Source organism: Hibiscus syriacus, unplaced genomic scaffold (assembly GCF_006381635.1).
Source record: "Hibiscus syriacus cultivar Baekdansim isolate YM2019G1 unplaced genomic scaffold, ASM638163v2 tig00110413_pilon, whole genome shotgun sequence".
Taxonomy (NCBI): domain Eukaryota; kingdom Viridiplantae; phylum Streptophyta; class Magnoliopsida; order Malvales; family Malvaceae; genus Hibiscus; species Hibiscus syriacus.
In genome coordinates, this window is record NW_024062728.1 from 285190 (window position 1) to 311085 (window position 25896).

The 25896-nt window shown below is 36.2% G+C and overlaps 2 protein-coding genes and 2 pseudogenes across 2 annotated transcripts; 3 read left to right on the forward strand and 1 right to left on the reverse strand.

Annotated features, from left to right (window-relative positions):
- Positions 1 to 6169: 6169 nt before the first annotated feature.
- On the forward strand, positions 6170 to 17511 carry LOC120124096 (annotated as a pseudogene).
- Positions 17512 to 18927: 1416 nt separating this feature from the next.
- LOC120124110 (auxin-responsive protein SAUR72-like) lies at positions 18928 to 19266 on the forward strand. The gene has a single exon (XM_039142854.1). The coding sequence runs from the start codon at positions 18928 to 18930 to the stop codon at positions 19264 to 19266; it is 339 nt and encodes a 112-aa protein (XP_038998785.1).
- A 601-nt stretch (positions 19267 to 19867) lies between these two features.
- On the reverse strand, positions 19868 to 21076 carry LOC120124111 (annotated as a pseudogene).
- A 236-nt stretch (positions 21077 to 21312) lies between these two features.
- LOC120124112 (thylakoid lumenal 15.0 kDa protein 2, chloroplastic-like) lies at positions 21313 to 23125 on the forward strand. The gene is made up of 5 exons (XM_039142855.1): positions 21313 to 21333; positions 21658 to 21748; positions 22030 to 22139; positions 22251 to 22334; positions 22988 to 23125. Exons 1-5 carry the CDS (start codon positions 21313 to 21315, stop codon positions 23039 to 23041), a joined length of 360 nt encoding a protein of 119 aa, XP_038998786.1. The 3' UTR covers positions 23042 to 23125.
- Positions 23126 to 25896: the final 2771 nt, after the last annotated feature.

Here is a 25896-nt window from a genome sequence, read left to right on the forward strand (position 1 = left end):
TGTCGTAACTGGCTTGGTGAACATATCAGCGGCATTCTCATCAGTGTGTACCTTCTAAAACAAAATCTCTTCAGATGCAACCAACTCTCTGATCTTGTGAAAACGTACATCAATGTGCTTAGTTCTAGCACGATATACCTGATTCTTAGCTAAGTGAATAGCACTTTGATTGTCGCAAAGCAGCTGAACTCCACCTTGCTGAACACCCAACTCCTTCACTAAACCAGTGAGCCATAAAGCTTCTTTTGCAGCTTCAGCCACTGCCATGTACTCAGCTTCAGTTGTAGATAGTGCCACTACAGATTGAACAGTAGACTTATAACAAATAGGTCCTCCACCAAGAGTAAAAACATACCTTGTCGTAGATCTTCTATTATCCAAGTCACCTGCATAGTCTAAATCCACATATCCTACAACCAAAGGATTATCTCGTTGACTACCAAAAACAATTCCATGTCCCACAGTACCCTTTAAGTATCGAAAGATCCAATTGATTGCTTCCCAATGTTGCTTACCAGGTTTAGACATGTACTTACAAACTTGACTAACAGCATGAGCTAAATCAGGACGAGTACATACCATTGCATACATCAAGCAGCCAACAGCATTAGAATACGGAACCTTTGCCATATCTTCAGCTTCCTTATCTATCTTAGGGCACTGTTCTGATGAAAGCTTAAAGTGGTTCGCCAATGGAGTGCTAACTGGTTTTGCGCTGCTCATCGCAAACCTTTCTAGCATTTTTTTCAACATAACCCCGTTGAGATAGCCACAGTCTCCTTGAGTCTCTGTCCCTGCAAATTTCCATTCCAAGAATTTTCTTTGCAGCACCTAAATCTTCATATCAAATTCCTGACTCAATAAAGTTTTCAAACCGATAACATCATCCATGTTCTTCGTAGCAATCAACATATCATCAACATACAGTAATAGAAAAATAAAAGAACCATCATCAAGGCTATTAACAAAGACACAACAATCATACTCACATCGTTGTAGCCAATCTTGATCATATAGGAGTCAAATCGTTTATACCACTGTCTCGAGACGTTTCAACCCGTACAAAGATTTCTTCAATCTGCAAACTAAATGCTCGTTTCCAGGTTGAGTGAAACCTTCAGGTTGCCGCATGTAGATCTGCTCCTCTAAATCACCATGCAAAAAAGCAGTTTTAACATCCATCTGCTCTAAATGCAAATCCCAACTGGCCACCAATGCAAGTACTGCTCGGATTGAAGTGTGCCTGACCACAGGAGAAAAAATTTCATCATAATCAACTCCTTTCTGCTGTGAAAAACCCTTTGCTACCAAACGAGCCTTGAACTTGAACTTCTCCCCCTCTTTTTATGTTACTGCTGGTTTCTTCTTATATAAATGTGTTCCCTTGAATGCAAATACCAAAAGGCCAACTTTTCTTTTCCCTTTGCCTTGGAACATTCTCCAACTTCTTTCATTGATGCATAAATAACTGATGTTACTAGCTTATTTAGGATACTTCCAAGAGTCTAAAAACATCACTTAAACTTTATTTTTTCCTAATCTCAAACTAGAATCCTCCATTTTCTAAACTCCCATAAAAACCCTTTTTTTGAAAACTATGGCTAAAACTAGAGAAGTGGAGCTTAAACTCAAGCTTGAAAGATGGAAAGAAATATTCTTACCTTGGCAAAGGAACTAGACTTGAATCCTTAGAATTTCACTTAGAGATGATGAAGAAAAAGAGAATGAAGAAGAAAAAAAAAGAAGATGAGTGTTTGGTAAGAAATGAGGGATGGCTTTCACGTGAGAAACTCTTAAAATAAAGTGGTTTTCAACTCTTAATTTTAACTATAGACAAACTACATTTTTAATCCCTCACTTTATTTTCATCAATTACTCATCACCCTTCTATAACTCTTTTGGGCTTGACTACAACCCATCAACCCTAAACTTGATCCAACTATCTTATAGGTCTTTTAAACGTAACTTTAGGTTTCGGGTTGGCCCGAACTACTAACCCAAGATTTGGGTATTATAGTGGTGGTCGTCTAATTATAGAAGGGTTTCTTCTTATAAGCTGCTCCTCGTCGTCCTCATCATCGTCATCCTAATTCTCCTCATCCTCATTATCATCATCATCATCCTCATCCATGTTGTCCTCATCATCATCATCACTCTAAAAAACATTGTCTCGATAAGAGCTGAATGACGATATATGACCGCTGTAAAATAAGGACACTTAAGGTGTATGGCTGACGATCCTACCACTCGCTGAGAACTGCAAAAATTGTAAAAAATTAGACATTGATGTCTGTGACGCATACTGCGGTTGAGGTGTTTGTGGTGGAGGACCACCCATAACATAATTCACGTATGAACTAAATGTTGGATTTTTAAGCATAGTCTAAAAATATCCGCCAATGGGTGTCATAAAATCCTGCGGGCTCTATGCATAACCAAATGGTGGTGGCATCTGAACTAACATAAATGGCATCTAAACTTGCGGATGTGGCATCTGAACCGACTGCGGTGGCATCTGAAAGTTAAGTGGTGTCCCCATATGAATTAGAGAGCTAGGGATGTAAACCTTATCGCTGGTTGCTGGTGTGATAGTTCCGGTGGCATAGCTAAGGATGACCCAAGCGCCTGCTCTTCATCCAGTAGTGGGGGGGACGATGATATTATGATGTCAAATATTTTTGTCGGCGACGATGAATTGTCACCCCTCGTGTTTTCATTGAATGTAAGAATATATTTCTGTTTGCATTGAACCATTCAATATAACCATCTAAAACCAACAAACCAGTTTTTTTTATATATTGTCAATGAGGCAAGCATTGATGTCGGTTCCCCCACATCGCCAACCACTCACTATGCTTCACCAACCAATTCACCTCTTTTTTGCCCCGTTTATCAATGTTATGCACATTGTCAAGATTCCTTGGTGCTTCTAGAATAAATTGTGTAAACCTAAATTGACGAAGCACACGATCAGTCGAATGCCACTCAACAATATCATAAGAAATAAGAGGCACAACTGCCACCCATACATCCAATATCCCACTCAAGTTAGGTGGGATGCAAACCCTCAATTCGTCATCCAAATATGGCTACCAATTGAACTAAAACAAAATTATAGATTTCTTATCAAAATTAAATTGGGATTCAAATTATATAAATACAATTAAATAAAAGATTAAAATTAAAAAAGCGTACTTCTACACCAGTTTTTTGATCAATGAGTAATAAGATATCTTGTAATTTTTGTGAGTTATCACGATGATTTTTCCTATTACTTGACCACATATTTAATATAAATAAATAAATATAATATATATATATATATATATATGTCATTTTATAATAATCGAAAACATTATTTAAAAATAAATTTACTATTGATACCTTGAAAGTAATGGAAAAACATATGACTCATGCACGATCGGGAACAAAAAAAAAGCATGCAGTACCATGCCCACGATTGGAGAAGCATGAGACAACCGCCAATAGCAGTCTTCTTATAATTCGTAGTCCGACACATTTCTATAAACAAAAATACTAACACTGTAGACCCCAACTCAATGTGTCGGCTACTTCAAATTGATCAGGTGCCTCAACACATACAATGGATCTGGTTTCGAGATTTGTCAGACATCAATATACCTCCAATAAGTTGTAGTATATATGCACGGGCAAATGCTTTTGCCTCGTCCTTCGAACAATTTTCGTGCAACTCTTTAAACTCACTTTTTAGCCACCCTAATGTTATTCGACCACTGTTGAAACTAGGCGGGAAACTTCCAAGATACTCCATGCATAAAGCCCCCCCAATCATCATCTATATCACAAATGGCAATTTCATCGACCGGGAGCCCCAGTTGCAATGAAACATCCTTTAGCGTAATGGTACACTCATCACATGATAGATGGAACGTGTGTGTCTTGGCCTTAATCTCTCAATTAGTGCAGAAATCAAGGCGAGTTCAAGTTTACAACCTCCTTTAATTTTTTTCTAAGTAACCAAATCTATCCATAGACAAATATGGCCAGATACGCCTTAGTGTTTTCATCTTCTTGTTGCGAATAAAAACTTCTAATATACGGTCATTTTCCTAACAAATAAATTCTAACCATTAAAATTTGAACTACTATTTTAAAATTATTTAAATAAATTCAAATAAATAAATTCTAATAATTTAAATAATATATAATCAATTTCTTAATATTCATAAATTTAAAAAGAATATAGTTTTTTATTTTTACCGTATCAGCAAAATGACTTGAAATATGATCAGCATCCAATCGCAACAACGCACATTTCATTTTTAACTGCAATTAATAAATATTAACTAACTAAATAAGTTTACAATTAAATAATCAAATAATAAATAAAAATAAATAAATACTAAAATAAAATAATTAATTACTTAAATAATAAAAAATTTAATGAATAAAAAATAAATTATAAAAACAATTATACCTTACTAGATTGAAAATAGATAGAAAGGAGAGATATTTATGTGTGATTTATTTGAGTTGGGGAAGGCAGTTTATATAGGTAGTCGGTTGAGGCGGGAGCTCGGGGCGAGAAGAGGAAGGCGCGCCCCATGGGATGCGCCTTCCAAGGTTGTCAGAAAACCCGGGTAAGGCGCACCCCTGGGGATGACCTTCTAGGGGTATCATTGATCAAACGGTTTTCAGTTAAGACACTTTCCACCAACCGCGCCTTACCCTCTGATCCTCCTAAAACACGATTCACTAATCGTGTCTCCTTTTCATGTGTTATATCGGATAATATTTGAGAAACGGAGACTGATCGGTAATATTTTTTATAGGGTGATTTTTTGGTAAAAAAGCCCAAGACCGAAGGAGTGGTGGACGAAAAGGCATTTAATAAAGGTCTAATTCCATTTTTGCCTTTTACTATGCTTATATTTACAATTTAATCCTTTAACTCTAATTTAAATTTTATAAAAAAAACACCATTACATTATAAATAATTATATTTGAATTTGAATAGAAATTCAAATAAAAATATCTGATTCGACTAAAGTCGAATTTTATAAACTTTATTCAACTTAAAAAATTCAAATAAAATTTGAATGATAGAATGATATTTATAACTTGACTCTCAAATCATTCAACTCAGCTCGATTGAATACGTGTCCCTAAACATAATAAAATCATATATGATTTTCTATAGGCTTTTTACTAGTAACCTTCAAGTATAAAATATCTGATTCGACTAAAGTCGAATTTTATAAACTTTATTCAACTTAAAAAATTCAAATAAAATTTGAATGATAGAATGATATTTATAAACTTGACTCTCAAATCATTCAACTCAGCTCGATTGAATACGTGTCCCTAAAATAAAATCATATGATTTCTATAGGCTTTTTACTAGTAACCTTCAAGTATCGTATGGTATTTGTTATTTCTCATACATAGCAGGTTAGTATTTATTTTGCTTTTGAAATAAACAATGCATACACATTCTTTCTACATATAGCCCGTAAACAAAATTTTCATCTTAAGATAGATGGCTATTTGCCTTACTTTCAATTATTACGGACTTGATTAGCTTGTTTCTTTATAAACAATTGATAACGTAAGTGACCATAATGTATTTTTTTAACTCTGAAGACCGAAACAGAACGAAGCTAAAAACAACTGACAATTTTTGTAGTTTACCTACAGCAAATTAATAGTTTTCCGGATTACTACGACGCCGTTTTCTTTCAGAATCAGGATCTATTTTGCGGGACGATTTCATTTTCGCTTTGTAGACTGTGTAGATAATAAAAAAAAGTACCAAAAAATTGTGCTCTTTGTTGGCTTTTAGGTTGTGATTCATAATCGGATCTGTCAGTAAATCGATCGTGCTATCGGTTTACTGGTTCAATCATCGAACAGGTCAGACCGATCGTAAAACCGAACAACGTCATAATTATTTAAAAAATTAAATAAAATACTAAAATATTTAATAAAAAATCAAAAAAATTATATTGAACCGTTCACGGTCTAGTCCGATTCGAGCGGTTCAAAGCCGGTTCGAACGATTTTTTACGGTTCACTAGAACCGATTCAACCGTATAGAATGAACCGACAAAGCAACGATTCCCGATTAAATTAGTTGAACCGACCGATCCAATTTTCAAAACATCGGTGTGAATCGACACCATCAGCAATGGGATTAGGTTTCATAGTTGGGGTCCTTGGAGTCCTGTTCCTCTTCCACGCGGCTTATTCCACGATTCAGTGTAAAATTCCCATTACTTTGTATTTGTCTGATTTGATTTGATCTATTAAGTTTTTAAATTTCCTTTTTTGTTTTGTTTTTCCAGATAGGGGGCTGTGAAGATTAGGGGGTTTTTTAGTCCACCGATGAACGTAAGTGATTGGATTTGATTTTTAATAATTTGTTGTTAAAATCTAAAATAATAAATTGATCTGAAAAGTGCAGGTGGTTTTAGAGTTGCTCCTAGGGTTTGTGTAGACATCCGTTTTTATCAGATTTTATATTTTTATTTTTTAATTATTTATTATTATTATTATTATTTAATATTTTTTTTTACTTTTTCAGGCCCAAGTTCAACTCCACCATCTCCATCATTCCTCAAAATCCCTAAATGCAGAAAAAAAAATTTGTCAACACCTTATATGAAAGTGGATCGTTGTGCGCATAGTGGGGGAGTAGAGGTTGTTATTCTTTCTCCACGATTCTCGGCAGGACCAGCTTGTTTATAACTGGTTGCAAAAATGCAAACGGGGGACCTTGGATTCTGAAGAGGGGCAAGAGAAAAGCCAAAAGAGGAATTGGAGAGGGAGAGATGGAACCCACTTCCAGCTTCGAAAAAGAGGGAGAGATGGAACCCACTTCCAGCTTCGAAAATGTCGATCAAACAAAGCTGAGAGTAGAGCCTGCCCTGGAATAACAAAACAGTAAAACAACAATGAGTTCCTCCTCCACAACTCTTCCAGAACTGCAGCGCGATCCCAAAATACAAACAAAGCAAATCTAGCCATGGGTAACACCGAGAAACTCTTGAACCAGATCATGGAACTCAAATTCACGACTAAATCGCTGCAACGCCAGGCGGTTATTTCACGAAGTGAAGACTCCGAGCAACCACAGATGATGGGGGACCATGAGGGACATGTTCATGCTCATACGCATGCCACTCATGGACTTGGATATGTAGAACGTAGAATTCGAAACTACAGATTGGAGCTCGAGAAACGCCTGCAACAGGCGCAAGCAAGGAAAGCATCCTTAAGGAAGATTCATGAGCAGACTGTATTACAGGAGGCTCGTTGGATGGTTGAGGATATGCAAGCACTAAATAAAAGGCTTGAAGAAACAGTAAGCTAAATAAAATGATAGCTTTTGCTGCTTAATATTTTAATATAGTTGATTTTCAAATTTTGGCACTGCCATTTATAACCTGGACTCATTCGTGAGGAAAATGAGCCAAAGTGTCCTCTGGTAAGTATGAATTCTCTTTTTATTCTTTTGGTGTTTAATTTACTAGCTAATTTATAACAAGTGCCAGTTTTGGATTACAACATTTTGAAGTATTCTACAATTCTTTATAGTATTCACTTATATCTGTACATACGTTGCTTTAATCATCCTTGGTAGACTCATGTGGAGTACTCTAAACTCAGAGTCCAAATAACTTAAATATGTGCTTACTTTTGTCCATTGTTCAATTTTTAATTGGTATTTACGTTAAGTAACAATGTGATTTATTTAATATTTATTTTTTAATCTAACATTTTTTGACTTTTAGGGGTAATTTCAATCGATTAAAGGTAATTATTTGAATTGAATTTTATAAATTTAAATTTAAATTTTCTAATTTTCGCAATTAGACAACCGACAAATTAATTGGTACTGAAAGGGCAGTTCAAGGGTGCTAACCTTTCTTGACTGTAACCGACTCCCAAACCCGACATATTTCGGGTAACACGCAGATCAGGTAATGGTGTCGATCAACCTAAAATTTGTTTTTAAAGATCGGTGGCGACTCAACCCAATTATTTCAAGTCGAAGCTCAATTCTGGGTCTAACCGAAAGACAGTCGTGACAGCTTGGCGACCTTGCTGGGGAAAGGTAAGTGAGTCAGGCCAGAGTTAATTTTCGGATGTCTTTTTATGCGAAAATAGTAAATTTTAATTTATTTATTCGATTCCAATTATTTACCTTTGATTATTTTTTCAATAAATAGTTGTATTGTCATTTTTTAATGATTTCAGATTTTTCAAAGTTTTCATCTCTAGTTTTATACCGAGCTCTGAACCCTTTTAAGTGTGGGGGAAAGCGACGCCTTCGTGAGAATTTATTCTCCGTATGGCCTAACAGTAACCTTCAGGATTCATATACTTTATGTCTTCGTGTGAATTTATCTCCGTATGAGCATAAGAGAATTTATCCTCTCGAGTTTAACTTAGTCCACATAAGCTTGTAATGGGCTTAGGACTAAGGGAGAGCAAGTTCAAGAGGGCACACCAAAGAGAACTCGAGTACCTTTTTTAGAACTTAAAGTGGGAGACGATGGAGATTAGAGCCCACCCCAAAACCTCATTCTAAACCCTAGACTGCTTGTTTCATGCTTTACTTTCTGTTCAAAGCATGCGAACTAAACAATATGCGGTTAGAATTTGTTTGAAATTAGCATGCGGGATAAAGATCATGTCCGGGTAGGATATAAGCATGTGGGGTAGACATAATGTGGGGTAGAATTTTCATATTATTATTGTTTTGATTTACCTCACTACTCTTTTATTTTTGTTCTTTTTTTTTTTTTTCATCATTTGCATCATTTAAAAGAAGTGTTGATCCCCAAAAAACGTGTTTGTTAAACATGAATAATCTGCATTAATGGACAAAGGGTTACAATACAAGAGATGGAAAACTCAGAAGTCCAGCTATGGTCAGAATACTCAGGATGGACCGGGATTACATTATGCACATCAAACGTCAATTGTTTTGAGCTGACAAAGGTTGCAGGGGCAAGACGAGAAAATGTCATTGACTTGGAGAGTCCCTTCAAGACAACAAGAATAGGATGGCGAAACCCTAGCTAAGCTGGAGACCATTGTTGAAGAATTCAAGAAACAAGCAGATAAACGTCGAATAATTCCTATTGATGGAGGGCTCCAATGGCACTTCGTTAGGAACAGGCTTAGCAGAGAGTAAAAGCCGAAGATGCCTTCCTTGAGACTTTTTTTTGGGCAAGCAACTCGTCACCTGCACAGTTTAGCAAAAGGAGTCGGAATGGTTCGATAGGATATTCACAAGCGACAGAAAAAGGCTGAAGACCAATCAACCAGTCAGAGGCTGTTTGGATTTATACCATTAAAATGTTTTTCTGTCTCTTCAGACGTAACACTTTTGTCCCCAATAAAGATTATTTACAATAACAACACCTTTTTTGATCAATGCCTCGAACATTTCATGCATCATGCATTTTTGTATATTCGCATAATTTTTCTTTTTTCATTGCATTCACATAAACTAACAAAAAAGTCTCATCAAAAGAACAATACTGGTTACATCACCTTAAGCGTTGGACACACCATCCGCATACACCCTCAAATTGTGGCCAAGTTATCGGGTCTACAACGACCAGCGCGTCTGGGGTAGGTTCATCGCAAGGAGTAACTATACCACCAACCCCACAAATGGTTGTCTCACCAGGGATCTTCCCTGGGCTGCAAAGGGACTCATCTGCTATCAAGGGGAAAGTTATATCTGGTGCAAATATACAAGCTTCCACAACCACTGACAATCATCCGGAAGACTATCATAACCCCAGATGAAGATTGTCAAAGGGGGACCAGGACTATTATGGAGTAGATGCAATGGAGCTGAGTCTGGTTCTAGATTTGGTGCTTCCACCAAAGTTTAAGGTCCATCAATTCAATAAGTTTGATGGAAACAGTTGTCCCTCCGCTCACATCACCATGTTCTGCCGAAAGATGACATGATATAGAGGAAACGACCAACTCCTGATCCACTGCTTCCAAGAGAGTTTGTCGGGCTCAGCCATCCGTTGGTGCAACCAGCTAAGCCGATCTCATATCAAGACTTGGAAGAACTTGGCCAAGTCATTTCTAGAACAGTACAAGCACATCAATGACATGAGGCCATATCGAGTTATGTTACAAAGCATGGAAAAAAAGCATAACGAGACTTTTAGACAATATGCACAGAAATGGAGGGATTTGTTTGTACAAGTTCATCCTCCATTGGATGAGAAAGAAACCCGAAAGCTGTTTGTACAAACCCTGAAGTCACCTTACTTTGGACACCTGGTGGCAATCACATCGCGAAGTTTCTCAGATATAATTATGGTTGGTGAGATGATCGAGTTGTCCATAAAGTAAGGAAAAATGAGGGAGATGACTCCAGTAAAAATACTCCCATAAAGAAAAAAGAGAGAGATCAATAATGTCAACACCTACAACGCCAACAAAGGTGTTACGATCTCAAGTTCAAAAACCACTGCTGCTGTACTATCCGATACTTCTAAACAAACTCAGAGAGAACCAATGAATGAAAGGGAATCTTACCTGACTAATATGAGGCTTAGAGCTCATAATGTCTTCCGTGAAAAAATTCACATCAGTCCAATCCCAATGACATATGAGCAGTTGCTCCCAACGCTAGTTGAGAAGAATCTTGTGACTCCGGTTTAATCCAAACCTAGAGAGGCCCCATATCCTGAAAGCCATTATATTAACGCCATATGCAGCTATCATATTGGGAGCTCATGGCACACCACTGAGAACTGCGGGGCATTGAAATGTAAGGTCCAAGATCTGATCGATTTAGGGGCATTGACTTTCAATGTGTAATGGGGCATTCTGATCGAGAGTCTGATGGAGCATCCATCAGGAATTTTGTTGCATTCTCAAGTATATCATCTTGTTTGAACTTGTTTTTTTTTTCTTTTCGTACTTCTTATGTGTGAATGTTTTTTGACGTTCAAACATTTTAATAAAATGTTTCATTATTAGGAAATGAGAAAATTTTAATCTTGAATTCCTTTAATATAACCTTAATTAAAAACTTTTTAATAATTGATGTTATAAATTTTTGACAAATGAAAAGATTGAACCTTACAAAACAAATACCACTTTTGATCCAGAACATATACTGGAATACATACAATTCTCTTACAGGAACCCAGCTAGCCCTCTCCTCGCATATACAACCAATCAAAGGTTTGGTATTCAGGTATGTGTTAGAGCGATCAGAATGGGGCAACTAGCATATGAGATGGCAAAACTAATTGGTTTATACCTTTGTTTATAACGTTCAGTGATGATAATGATCTTCACAGATGGAATAGTCGAGTAAGCAAATCTAGTTTAGGTCAGTTGCCTGGAAATTGAACTCTAAAGATGAGATTCCTTGAATTTCAAAAACATCTAAACTATAACATGTTCTCTTAACAAACTTAATAAATTGAATCTGTATACCCACATTATAATTTTATATATAAATACAATAAAGCTTGAGCTGTCCCTCTAGAGCAATTGGTTAAACGCCCTGTCTTTATGGATAAGATTCAGCTAGCATGATAAGGTGATTATAATATACAATAAAGCTTGAGTTTTCTCACTAGAGAAGTTGGTTAAACTCCCCAGCTTTATGGATTCATCTAGCCAGACAATGACAAATTTAAATAAGGAGTTTCGGTAAAAATAGACTAAAGGAGTTAAGGAACACCTGTTATAGTCAAATTCACACGAGCACTCAGGAATTTTATTTTTAGACCGATTTCTACACTACCTTTGTTAGAGGAGCCTACGAAGCTTGAACAAACGGAAGATTTCAGGGAACTGAAACAGAAGTATTCTGAAAGGTCTAGCCATTGATTATGCTAAGTTGTGTCATTTTGTTCGCCTCCGATTAAAATATCAAACCAAGAAAGATGGCGAGCCATGATCGAATTGAGGAAACAAACCTTAGGATTTAGGTAGCCCACCTCTAAACCAACTTTTCGATCTTGATATTTGTCAAAAGTTTGCAGCCATCAAAGCCTAAAGAGGATTTGATTCTTTTGATATCCAATGAACTCCTGTTTTATGATTTGCTTCAATTATGAAACCTAGGATGAGGCAATATTTTTCAAAATTCCTTTTGATATTTTTCAAAATTTTGAAAATTCAAAGGAGGAAAAGCATTTTCAAACAAAATAAGTTCTCTGGAAGTATATCTTGGAATTTAACGAATATCTCTCTGAATCTCAAGATCGGAGCTGAGGCAAAAGGAAGCCATTTTTGGGGCAAAATTTGATAGGGTAAGGAAATAAATTGTCTTAGGTTGAGGTTTGGAAGAGTATACCCTGGTGGAAATGAAGACAAACTGAGTCAGGGATAGATTGAAGACTGCTCATACAATTATTCCTTTCACAGATCAGCGTTATGTACATCGGATTTAAGCATATTGAAGAATCCAAGATCAAGAATCAGAAATTCAAGATTCCAGAATAAAAAGACTAACAATCAGAGATTGAGATTCCTCTCTAAATTCCTAACATATTTCACATATACATTTTAGGCATATATAAGAGCATTGCATCCATAGAATCGCATATGTGCATAATTTTGCAGATTCATGCTAAAGTAAATTTCAACTTCACAACGAAAGATATTGAACTCGAAAGAGATGCAATTTACGAGATTGGATTTCAACTTCACGACGAAGGATATTCAGCTCAAAGCAACATACAATACTTGAAATTCAACTTCACGAAGAAGGATATTCAAGTCAAGGCTCAACTTCACAACGAATGAGCCATCCACGATTTCAACTCCAAGACGGAGGATATCATGCCCACAAATCCACGATTTCAACTTCATGACGAAGGATATCGTGCCCATCTACACAAGATTGGATTTCAACTTCACAACGAAGGATATCCAATTCAAAGCTCAACTTCACGACAAAAGGATTTCCTAGTTTCATTCAGAGCCAATTTCAACTTCATGGCGAAGGATATTGGACTCGAAACAATACAAGCTTGGATTTCAACTTCACGACGAAGGATATTCAAGTCAAGGCTTAACTTCACAACGAATGGGCCATCCACGATTTCAACTTCACGACGAAGGGAATCGTGCTCACCAGTAACATTCATTGGATTTCAACTTCACGACGAAGGATATCCAATTCAAGGCTCAACTTCACAACGAAGAGGCCATCCACGGTTTCAACTTCACGACGTAGGGAATCCTGCCCATAAGCAAACATGCCATCCACAGATTTGACTTCCTTAAGTCAACGATTAGAGTTTCTGAAAGGATTTCTTTAACATACAGGAATAAGCAGATTATCGATCGCCTTTGAGATTGTTTCTCTCGAAACAAGGGGTCGTCTTGCTTGAGACTAATTTACTCAAAACAAAGTTTTGTCTCTCTTGAAACAAATTTTGCCTCTCTTGAGACAATTTCCCTTGAAACAAATTTTGCCTCTCTTGAGACAGTTTCCATTGAAACAAATTTTGTCTCTCTTGAGACAGTTTCCCTTGAAACAAAATCTTTAAATATGTTTTCCTTTAAATAAATTTCGTCTCCCTAGAGACAGTTTCTTTTAGAACTAAGTTTTGTCACTTTTGAGACAGTTTCTCTTGAAACAAATTTTTTCTCTCTTGAGACAGTTTCCCTTGAAACAAATTTGAGACAGTTTCCCTTGAAACAAATTTTGAGACAGTTTCCCTTGAAACAAATTTTGAGACAGTTTCCCTTGAAACAAATTTTGTCTCTCTTGAGACAGTTTCCCTTGAAACAAAATCTTTGAATATGTTTCTCTTGAAACAAAATTTTGCCTTCCTTGAGATAATTTCTCTTGAAACAAAATTTTGCCTCCCTTGAGATAGTTTCTCTTGAAACAAAAAAAAATATCATTTGAAAATATTTCTCTTGAAACACCAAACCTTCGAGTTGGATTATACTCAACTCCAAGGCACATCATTTGCAACATAGCTCAAGGCAAGAAGGGCTATTTTCCAACCAAAGACCTTCGAGTTTGACTATGCTCAATTCCAAGGCACATCATTTGCAGCATAGCTTAAGTCGAGAAGGGCTATCTGTCAACCAAAGACCTGACGAATTCGATTTCATTCAACTCGATGACAGCAATGAACTACTTTCTGGAAAAAATTTCAAGTCAAAATCTTTAAACTGAGAAGAAGACAAATGCCCAATTCCAGGAAGCCCAATCATATTTGAGAAGACTGAACAAATACTGATTGTCTTTTTCGTCTTTGCTCTATTCTTGTTAACACAATAATGTGCAAAGAGGGACAACTGTAGACATCCATTTTTGACCGGGTTTTATATTATTTTTTTATTTATTATTATTATTATTATTTTTTTACTTTTTCAGGCCTATGTTTAACCCCACTATCTCCATCATTCCTCAAAATCCCTAAAAGCAGAATTTCTGTTGTTGTCAAACACCTTATATGAAAGTGGATCATTGTGCGCATAGTGGGGGAGTAGAGGTTGTTATATTCTTTCTCCACGATTCTCGGCAGGACCAGCTTGTTATATAAACTGGTTGCAAAAATGCAAACGGGGGACCTTGGATTCTGAAGAGGGGCAAGAGAAAAGCCAAAAGAGGAATTGGAGAGGGAGAGATGGAACCCACTTCCAGCTTCGAAAATGTCGATCAAACAAAGCTGAGAGTAGAGCCTGCCCTGGAATAACAAAACAGTAAAACAACAATGAGTTCCTCCTCCACAGCTCTTCCAGAACTGCAGCGCGATCCCAAAATACAAACAAAGCAAATCTAGCCATGGGTAACACCGAGAAGCTCTTGAACTAGATTATGGAACTCAAATTCACGACTAAATCGCTTCAACGCCAGGCGGTTATTTCACGAAGTGAAGACTCTGATCAACCACAGATGATGGGACCATGAGGGACATGTTCATGCTCATACGCATGCCACTCATGGACTTGGATATGTAGAACGTAGAATTCGAAACTACAGATTGGAGCTCGAGAAACGCCTGCAACTGGCGCAAGCAAGGAAAGCAGCCTTAAGGAAGATTCATGAGCAGACTGTATTACAGGAGGTTCGTTGGATGGTTGAGGATATGCAAGCACTAAATAAAAGGCTTGAAGAAACAATAAGCTTTTACTTGCACTTGGAAATGATAGCTTTTGCTGATTAATATTTTAATATAGTTGATTTTCAAATTTTGGCACTGCCATTTATAACCTGGACTCATTCGTGAGGAAAATGAGCCAAAGAGTGTCCTCTTAGGTGTAAGTATGAATTCTCTTTTTATTCTTTTGGTGTTTAATTTACTAGCTAATTTATAACAAGTGCCAGTTTTGGATTACAACATTTTGAAGTATTCTACAATTCTTTATAGTATTCACCTATATCTGTACATACGTTGCTTTGATCATATCCTTGGTAGACTCATGTGGATGTACTCCTAAACTCAGAGTCCAAGTAACTTAAATATGTGCTTACTTTTGTCCATTGTTCAATTTTTAATTGTTATTTACCTTAAGTAACCATGCGATTTATTTAATATTTATTTTCAATCTAACATTTTTTTGACTTTTTTAGGGGTAATTTCAATCGATTAAAGGTAATTATTTTGAATTGAATTTTTTAAATTTAAATTTAAATTTTCTAATTTTCGCAATTAAGACAACTGACAAATTAATTGGTACCGAAAGGATAGCTCAAGGGTGCTAATCATTCCTTGACTGTAGCCGACTCTCGAACCCGACATATTTCTGGTAACACACAGATCAGGTAAGATGATGTTCGATCAACCTAAAATTTGTTTTTAAATGATCGGTAGCGACGCAACCCAATTATTTCAAGTCGAAGCCCAATTCTGAGTCCAACAGAAAGACGGCCGCGACAGTTTGCTTTCTGTGTTTCGGTTGCCCTAACTGTGCCCGGGAATTTTCTCTCCATACATCCTGATTCTGAGGAGAATAGGTATGTGGAAACTATATATTTGTTTCGGTTCTCATTGTGTATAAACATAAAATTTTGGGTAACGTGGAATTCAAAGGGTCAATTTTGTATTGGGAGTAAAGTTAGGCTATCGGAAGTTCTTGTTTTTATTCATATAACATTAGGGAAAAGGATGCATACCTAGGGAGAATAAAAGTTTCGTGTGCTGATAAATCTTATTTGAATTATTAATGTTTTTAGGTTTCATTCCCCATCTGAAATATCTATGATTGACATTTGTGTTCCACACATATTCCATCATGCTTGGGTGTTGGGGTACAATCCTCTAAATATGTGGATAAACTTAGATTATCCAGTATACATGTGTTGAGCGTATACCTTTATCTAATAGTCACCTTTTTGTCCGGGTTGTATGCAAATAAAGCTGTTATTAACTAAAAAGAAAGGAAAATTTCTTATTAGTTCGGTCTTAATCACCTATTTTGGGAGGGGCAAATTTAACTGAAATTGATGTCCATGATCATGCTCTGACTGTCTTGGCCATCTTGTTTATTTGAAACAAGCGTGGTGCCCCCTGTGTAATGGGTGTAATGGTATTTCATAAACTACCTTTATCAGTTTTCAGCTTGTAATCTAATGTTTGTACGTGGTGATTTTGATTGAATATCGGTCAGTAATCACAGGGTTGAATCTTCACCAACCATTGAAGGTCTTACTTCTTAGCGTATTTTAATCTTTGAGTATTCTTCACCAATTTCACATGGACTGAAATGCCATAGAAGGCCTTAGTGTGTTTAATCTTTGAGTGCTCTCTCTTGAGGATTTAACTCAACACTCCCTTCCTAGGAAATATTCATATCAGCTATAACTTCTGAACAAGTAGCTCAATGAGAATCTGACGAAATTGGTTTTGACTATTCATTCTATTTCAATACTGTAAACTTCTATGATAAATGAAACACTACATGCGTCTTTGCATTTTAATAACTAGATAGTATACTTATTCTTAAGAATCTCTCAGCTAAATGCCTTCATGCGTACTGACTGATTATTCTTTTCAATTTTGGTGGCTCTTCTGTATTTTGCTTTCTAGAAACATTGTACTTCATGTCTTTCATATGCAACTCAAATTCAGTTTGTGGGGAAATTAAAATTTTTGAAGCTAATGTTTTATTGTTGTACAATTATTATTTGGCTTTTTGAAATCAATAACTATAATCTGGGATGCAGGATTGTTTCTTTACCATCAAACTTGGACTTCATGATCTTCAACCACAGAGCCAAAGCACTTCCTTTTGAAGTTGACATGAAGCTGAAGCATTAAGATTGAAGAAGCTTCATGGTGCTTCTATTAAGGAGATTACCGGTCTGTTGAGCTTTAGAATAGAGAACCTATGTATCATCAGGTCATTGTTGATTGTTTTCCGATATGGTAGTGCTTTTGACCATTCACCACTAGTTGGCTCTCTTTTTATTTTTTCCATTTTATTTTGCCTGACATGTCATTAAACCTAGTTTTCAGTTCGAATAATTATCAGGGCTTGTAACAGGCCAGCAATTCTATATATGTTCTTTACATTTTCCTCGTGTCCCTGGTTCTAACCTGTTTAGAGTTTGTCATGGAGCAAAATCATGGAATTCCCAGTTATATCCAATCCAAGTGGGTAGAATCAAATTTCATCTTTGGTTAATTATTTTTTGTTTGGTGTTGAATTCAGCTTAGTGCTTTTAGTTTTCTAACCTGTTTAGAGTTTACATGGAGCAAAATCATGGAATTCCCAGTTATATACAATCCAAGTGGGTAAAATCAAATTTCATCTTTGGTTAATTATTGTTTGTTTGATGTTGAATTAATGGATTCTTGGGGTTGGGGTTGATGGTTGGTGTATTATTTTGTATCCTATTATCGCATGGTTTTGAATCATGAATTGAGCCACAGAGCCAGGCATGACAACTCCTACCCATCTTGTCTGTTGTCCTGCTACGTTCTACTATTTGCTTCGCTATATACCAGCATGGTGCATGATATATAAAATGTACCATTAACAAATTTCATAGCGTAATATGAATTCGTTCCTAACAATTGATTTCCAGACCAAATACCACAACTCGAGTCAGGAAGACACCTCAAAATCGATGGATTCTGACCTCAACCTGGTCCAATCTGATCGGGTGTTATTGCACCCCTTACCATTGTCATCTCTAAGCCAGATGCATGTTCTGTGGTGGACAAATTAAACATGCATGCACATTTAAGGTACAACATTTAGTTCAGGCTTCTAATGATCCAATATTATGGTTCAATGCAAAAGTCTCAACAATCCACAATCAGACAGCCCCCCATCTCTGGCCCTTTTACCCTTTACCGCCACACTTTCTGTTGTCTGTATGCAATAAGAAAACAAACAGAGGTGGCAAAATCTGCAGCACAAATTGGTGGACCTTATCAACACAAAACTGCAAAACATATCATCTGATGCAATAATGAAGTCTAGGATTAACCTGTGGCTCAAAAGAGGGGTCAAGTTGACTGCCTATTCCATGCAAAAATACCATTGCTATGGCACAATCCAAACTCGAAAATATTGTCTACTTGACAATGCTGTGATGCTCAAAAGTGAAAATCTGCAAGTTTTACGCGCTACCATAACTAAAATGACGTGGTTTACTTTACTTCCCGTCCCATGGGGGCTCAGGCATTTCCATTAAAAAATGATATCATACAAATAATAGAAGCTAATCAACGCAATCATCAAAGAAAGTGTGCCAACAAATTCTTTCTCATAGCTTCATTCCTGAAGTTTCTTAACCTATATATTTTATCTAATATAGAGGTGAGAGGAAGACCACATGGATCACAATAAGTGATAATTACCAGGACAGATTCTTCCCCTATTTATATCCAACATAAGTTCACATTACAGACAGCAAAATTCCAAATAAAAGACATATTTAAGGAAGGGGAGACAACCTCAATTCACATGGATAAGATTAAAAAGAATAGCATAACGCATGGCTTCAACTTCATGGCTATAAGTGCAATGAAGCAGCTGAAGAGGTTCCCTATCCCATTTTATTCAAAAACCAAGAATGACAGAAGCACTAGAAGAGCTGAAAATTCAGGAACTTCAAAGAAGGGACACTTTTCAGTTATTGTGCTCGAAAATGGCAAGCCCAAGAAATTCTTTGTTGCTCTAGGATATCTTAGATATCCACCATTTATCAAGTTGGTACATGAAGCAGAAAAGGAATACGGTTTCAATCAAAAGGGTGTTCTAGTCATCCCCTGTGAAGCAAGTGAACTCGAAAGAATTTTATAGTACGCATGGATGGAAATCAAGCATTCCAACAGGTAATGTAAAGATATCATTCTTTAGGTTCCAAGTTTTTTCTAGAGTTGTGATTTGACATTGTTATATTGTGAAATATGAATCCAAAGAAACAACCATTCCTTCCACTTTAACAAAAGCAGATGAGAATGAGGATGAAAAGCCATGTGTATATAATACAGCATAAATCATTCTCATCTGTCTCTCACAGCTTCGATACATTCGAGTCAATGTTCAAACATAATTTGGCTTCCATCTCCCTAATTTTTTTTCCTTCTATAAAGAAAACTGTTAGTAATTACTTTCCTGCAGCCTAAAACGGTGTGCATTGATGGAAACATCATTTACTCAACATTGAGTTCATAAAAATTTTCCCAAATAAAAGAACTTATAAGAGCATAAATACTTTCAAGTTGCAATAATGATACGATAAATGGATACAGATTTTCTCATGACATTGAAGGAAGACTGTTAAATCAGTATGTAGTAAAACACATATAATGACAAAAATGAAGAACCTCATTAACAAAGAATTACTAGAGAGTAAAGTTATTGATGTCAAAATAATTGCTCCCATACCTCTAAAGTCTGTTTTTGAACTACGTGTTTGAGAATGGTCCATGCAACTGTAATAGTTAGCAATGATCCTATGATAAAGTGGCACAGGGCACTAAGAAAATTAATTAAAAGAAAAATATATTCATGGGATTCGCAAAAAGAACAACCTAAAATACACACTTCAAGACTGATTAAGTTCCACATGATATTCCGTGGTTTGTCTGAGAATAAACACATCTCTTCTTTTCTTATCATCCCTCTCCTCGTTTGGCAATAATGCTGTTGCGCACCTCTTACATTTCTTCTGCGAGCACGAATCTAGTGGCTCACCGGAAAATTTTCTTGCCAATTCTGAAATCAAAACCGACATCATCTCTCTTTTCAGGAAAAAACATCTTTTCACCATCTGATTCATTAGATAGCTCACCTTTCATTGCTTCAATGATCGGAGCAAATGCCTGTTGCACGGACAAATGATTGTCCTATCTGCTTCATCAGAAGGCTTAGCTGGTAGAACTAGCTCTAAAACATACTTCTCCCCTGGTTGCAGTGGGCAGCAAGAAAGGGGTTATTTCCAAATGCTTGTAATCTTTCCTTTTCGGCATTTGTGTGCAAGGCAGCAAGGAAGCTGAAAATCCAGAAGAAACATTACACACCAGCACCTGTTGAAACTTGAAACATTAGCAAAGCCTTCTCAGCCTTTCTCCGCTGCCTTGCTTGCTCAATCTTATCAACATGGCTCCAATACCCTCTCATTCTACATAGGTGTACGAATATAAGCGTGAGGATTAGGGAAAGCCGGCAACTAAGTTGGGATATGCTTACTAGGTGGGTTCACTGTAACACTCTAAACCGATACAACACAAAGTCGACCGATTTGAATATCACACGTAACTGCCCAAGTAACTAACCCAAAAATTTTATTTAATTACTTTTAAAATAACTATTTAAACCCATTTAAAATAAAGAGATTCAAACATAAATATATAAATAGTTCACATTCAGGAGCTCCCAAAATAAGTTTATTAAAATAATACAATCGAGTGTTACAAAATAAAGTTACAACTTGAACACACAAAGGGACTATAAATGATACATGCCCTCTAAGAGATATAGCTCGAGACGTACTCAGCTTCTTACTCGGTCTGGAAAGCTGATGCTAAAAATGGCTCATCGAATGCTACTCCTAAATATTGCGCACGAAAACAAATTCCGAACGTTGAACTCACTAGCCCAGAGCCATATTAACAATTAAATCATACTAAAAGTGTTAATTAAAAGCTCATTTGTGCGAAGACCTTTTTCGATTGTTGCGAAAATCAGGATAAATTTAGAAAAAAATCGAATTTGTAGAAAATATTTAAAAATGTTTGGAGTCGCCATCAATCTCTGGGATTAGGTAGGTTGAAAACCCGAGATACACCTTTTAAAAAATAAAATTTTTTAAAAAGACGCAATTTGGCCTGTGATTCACAGATTATGGGTTCGAGAGTTGATTACGTTTGAGGAAGGATTAACACCCTCAACGCCCAAAATTAATACCTCCAATTATAACTTTGTCCTTATATTAAATATTAAGAAATTCAAATATTTTTTTAATTAATGATACTTTTATTCCCTAAAACATATTAAATTTTAAAGAAACACACAATATTATTTATTTTCAATTAAAGAAGAAAGTAACTCCCTAATCGGAATTAAGACGGTTATTTCTTATATTTTAATTGAAATAATGATATATTAGCAACCAAAAAATTTAAAAGAATTAATCAATTACTAAACCTTAAAAAAAATTAATCTGACACGCTCAGGAGTAAATGCCAGGAGAAAAGACTCGCTCAGGAGATCAGTGACATTGAAAAGGATTCCGGCTTTAAATTGAGAGTTTTAGCACAAAATTACCCTGACACGCCAGGTACGAGTAATATATTTTCTGTCATTGGCTTCACTGAAAAAGAAAAGATGTTCTCTTAACACTAGAATTATTTCTATTTTTAATTCTTGAAGTTGTTTGCAAAGTTCAAATTTACTTGAACTTCTCAAATTGCTACTGGGTTGGTAATCAAAGACTTTTAGCGAGTAGATGATAGAACTATAGTTTTCGTTGCTGATCCCAAAAGAATTTGGCTATGTCAATGTCCTTAGACAGTGATATGATATACGAGTGTTTTTAATTATATATGGATTTTGGACAAGGCAATATATTAAATATCAATGTTGGGGCTACTGTTGACTTAGACATTCCCCGAAGCTTTTGGAGCCGTTTGGCAGGGAAATATGGAAATATGTTTTACTGGAAAGAGAAGGTAAAGTTTACTTGTTCATCCATGGATAAATCACAGTTTGTGCCTGAAATGTTCAGTTTATGCCATATTTTTACCCTGTAAAGTAATTTCGAGTTATTTCTGCTGGAACAGGGGGAAGAAGCGTCTATTGAAGCTGCTGTCATGGCAATATCCAATTGCTTAAGAGAACCTGTGGGATCAAGTAATTGCTCCGAGGTAAAATAGCACTATATCAGTACTACAAGCATGATTTGTTCCTTATCTTTTTCTTTTCATTCCTCTTGGTGAATAATCTTCGGCAACTGACTTTGTATAGGTTATGTACTATTATAAACCTAGTGGTAGAAATTTGTGTAGCATTAGAAATTTAGAAAACAATATATGAACCATGTTAAGAATCTCATATCTTGTCCTCGTGTATGATCCTTAGGCTTGTTGGATGTATATTTAACAATCTCGAAGCATGAAACTGATCACCTATTGTACTTACATTACATCTGCAATTTTTTTTGAGAAGGGGGGGGGGGGGGGGGGGGCTAAAAAGACATTTCTGATCTAGAAAACCTTCCATGGGATCTTTTTTGCACTGTATAAATATTGGCAGATATATGAATACAGAGATCAGTACACCGACACTCTGGTGTATGTTTCTGTTTCTGCTGAAGTTGTAATAATGTGGAACTTTACATGCAGGGCAAAGCAAAAACCGTCTTCATGGTCGAATTGTTAGAACCATTTTATCTTTTAAACATTTGAATAGTGATTAGCAGGAAATCAGAGGGAAAAAAGTTACATTAGCTTACACTACACCTAGAGGCTAGTAGTAGTTCACTTTATTTAGTGATCTAAGATCTTCTGCAACTCTTCAGGGGGACAAGGGAGTGTTAAAGCTCCCATTTGTTGGAATCCATATTCCTCTTTAGCTTGCTCTAATAACATCAAAAACTCTGGATTCCTCAGATAGCTCAGCTCCAAGATAAACCTCTTTGATTTCCCACCATTGACTGCAATCACTGCAAAATGCCCTTCTTTCACATCCTTTGGTATCTTTGTTTCTTCAACATCTTCATTGAATTCGGCCACATTTTGATCAGGGTCTCTTGTCGGTAACTCCGAGAGGAATCGCTTTACCTTTTTCATCAAAAGCCTGACCATTACGAGCCCTGTATGGCGTTGTTCCCAGTTCTGCATTTGCACAAGCTTCTCCAAAATGCGATTTCGTGATTGATCGATTAGTGGATCTTTAGAGATAGGGATTTATAAAGTTGGGGGTTGGTGGGGGTGTGTTAAAAGGAAACTGGAAGCATATGTGAAATTTCGGATAGACATTATGAGGGACATTTTCATATGCTTGGAGCCAAACTATCATTTAATGCCATCTTTGATAGTCTACATACATTTTTCCATGTCTCTTTTTAAACGCGGTCTACAGAAGCAACATGCATGCAGCAGTGGGTCGGCCTGCCTGGATTCGTTGAGCTGTGTTTCTACCATGCAGTACATTATTTCATAGTAAAAAAGAAAAGGAAAAATCATCAGCCCGTGAACATGGATTTGTACTATATTAAGCATTAACATAAAACCAATTGTCAATGAAGAAATTCATTTTAAATTCTAAACAATCATAAATTTAACCAGTACAAGATATAGGGTCGGTTCATGGGATGTCGGCATGATGCTCGTATTTAATGCATTAAAACTTACCCTTGTTTGTTGAAATCAATAAAAAATATGATATATTAGTCATGGCTGACACATTCAGAAAGTGATGGAAACGAGTAAAGCAATGTCATTTCATCATCAGTGAAAGCCAAAGGTACAATATCTCTGAAAATTTTCCACTGGGAATTCCAAGAAGGTATCGTACCCATATTTGTTAACCAAGTAATCCATGAAGCAATGAACCTTTGCTCGCTGGTTGGAATTTTCAAGTAAATCGTATACTTGGGTATTTTTGGAACCGACAACCGAGTAGGTTTTTGTACCTTAGATTCCTTTCCCATCGTTATCATTAGTCAAGATCTGAAGGAAGTCAAGAAAATCCAATAATTGCATCTCACAAATAATACATAAAAATGGATTTTTTTCACTGTGTTGTACGAATCTGTACAATCTGATACGGTTGTCTTGTCTGATGGTTGAGGAACAGATTGAGGAATTTTGCGAGTATGAAACAGTGGCGTTTGCTTTGTAGATTTGAAACGACCATAGCTGATTTCGGCATGGTTCTTGAATATCATCAACCCTCTTTTTCTTTCTGCCCTGTTCTTGAATTTGATAGCCAACTTCTCTGTGAATTTATGAGTTCCTTTGAAATCAATGCTCCTTTATGCTAGACTTCAAGAGTATTTACATTGTTTTGCCAATAGGTGATTGAAATATCTAAGTAATCCTGTGGGGTCAAATTGATTGTTGTAGTACTAGGCCGTTAACATATGTAGTTTGATTATCTTTCACAGAGAGACTTTGAACTGAACTTAGTCCATACTCCTACTTGGTATGCATTGTTAATAAAGGTCTTTTAATTGAGATCCATTAATTGGCTGAGTGGTTAATGACGCTCATGTTGTTCTACCTTATATAGATTAGATTCTAGGTATTTGCTTTGGACTTGTAATACCTCTCTACTTACTATAAAAAAAAGAAAAAGGTCTCTAATTAGCATTTTGCCCTTTGCTGTGTTCTAGAATCTCTTGCAGTTCACGGCGTCGATAAGGGGGAGAAAGAACCCCTTTCTGCTGGAATTCATATTATTCCCTAGCTTGATCGAGTAGACAGAAATTCAGGATTTGTTAACTGGTCTAATTCAATAGCAAACATCTGCATTTCTTTTCCACTGCGACACAGTAAAAATCCTTCCTTAACATCACTCAGTACTGCTTTACCGACACTCATGTCTGCTTCAATTTGGAATGGTTGAGTGCTGGAAATGCGCTATATGCTGAACTCAAGAATCCCTTTCGTAGTTTTTGAAAGAAAGGCTTGAACATCATTAAACCTCTTTTTGCTTTCTGCCATGTTGTTGATTGAGAACTTCTCAGTGAATTTACTTGAAATCAATGATCCTTTATGCCAGACTTGGAGGGTATTTATATTGGTTTTCCAGTAGGTCATTGATATGAAGCCACACGGTATTTACGGTTCTCAACATGAATATTCATGATCAAAGCATTTTCTTGCTTTCGCCTCATCTTTCCACAAGATATTGCAGATAATGCGGAACTAAATTTAGTGCTTCTTGATAACACCCTTGATGTGTAAAATTGGTAGTTGCCAGTGGGGAGAATTTACTGATGTTAAATATAAATTGATTGACTGAGTGTTAGTCCATTTGCATATATAGTTTGAACATCTTTCAAGTACCTTACACACTTGAGCTATCAGAGAAACTTTAAACTGAAGTTAGAAGTTCATATTCCTCCTTAACATGCATTGTTAATTCACTCTAGTATTTGATTATTGTTTCTGCAATTCTCTGTGTTTTCTATACGGGAATGCATGCATGATTCGATTCGTTTCAGTTCAACAACGAAAAGTAGGATGTCACTGGATAATTTGATGTTTTAAAAAACATTTTCAAAAAATGTGTTTGGAGAGAAATAATTTCAAGTGAGATAATTTTTTTTCAAGAGAAACAGTTTTGGTAGAGACGATTTTTTCAAAGAAATAGTCTTAGGGTGCGTTTGGTTCACGGAATGTAAGATTACCAGTGGGAATAAAAGATTACCAGGGAATAGGATTACTTGGAATGTTGTATTTTGTGTTTGGTTGGTTTAGC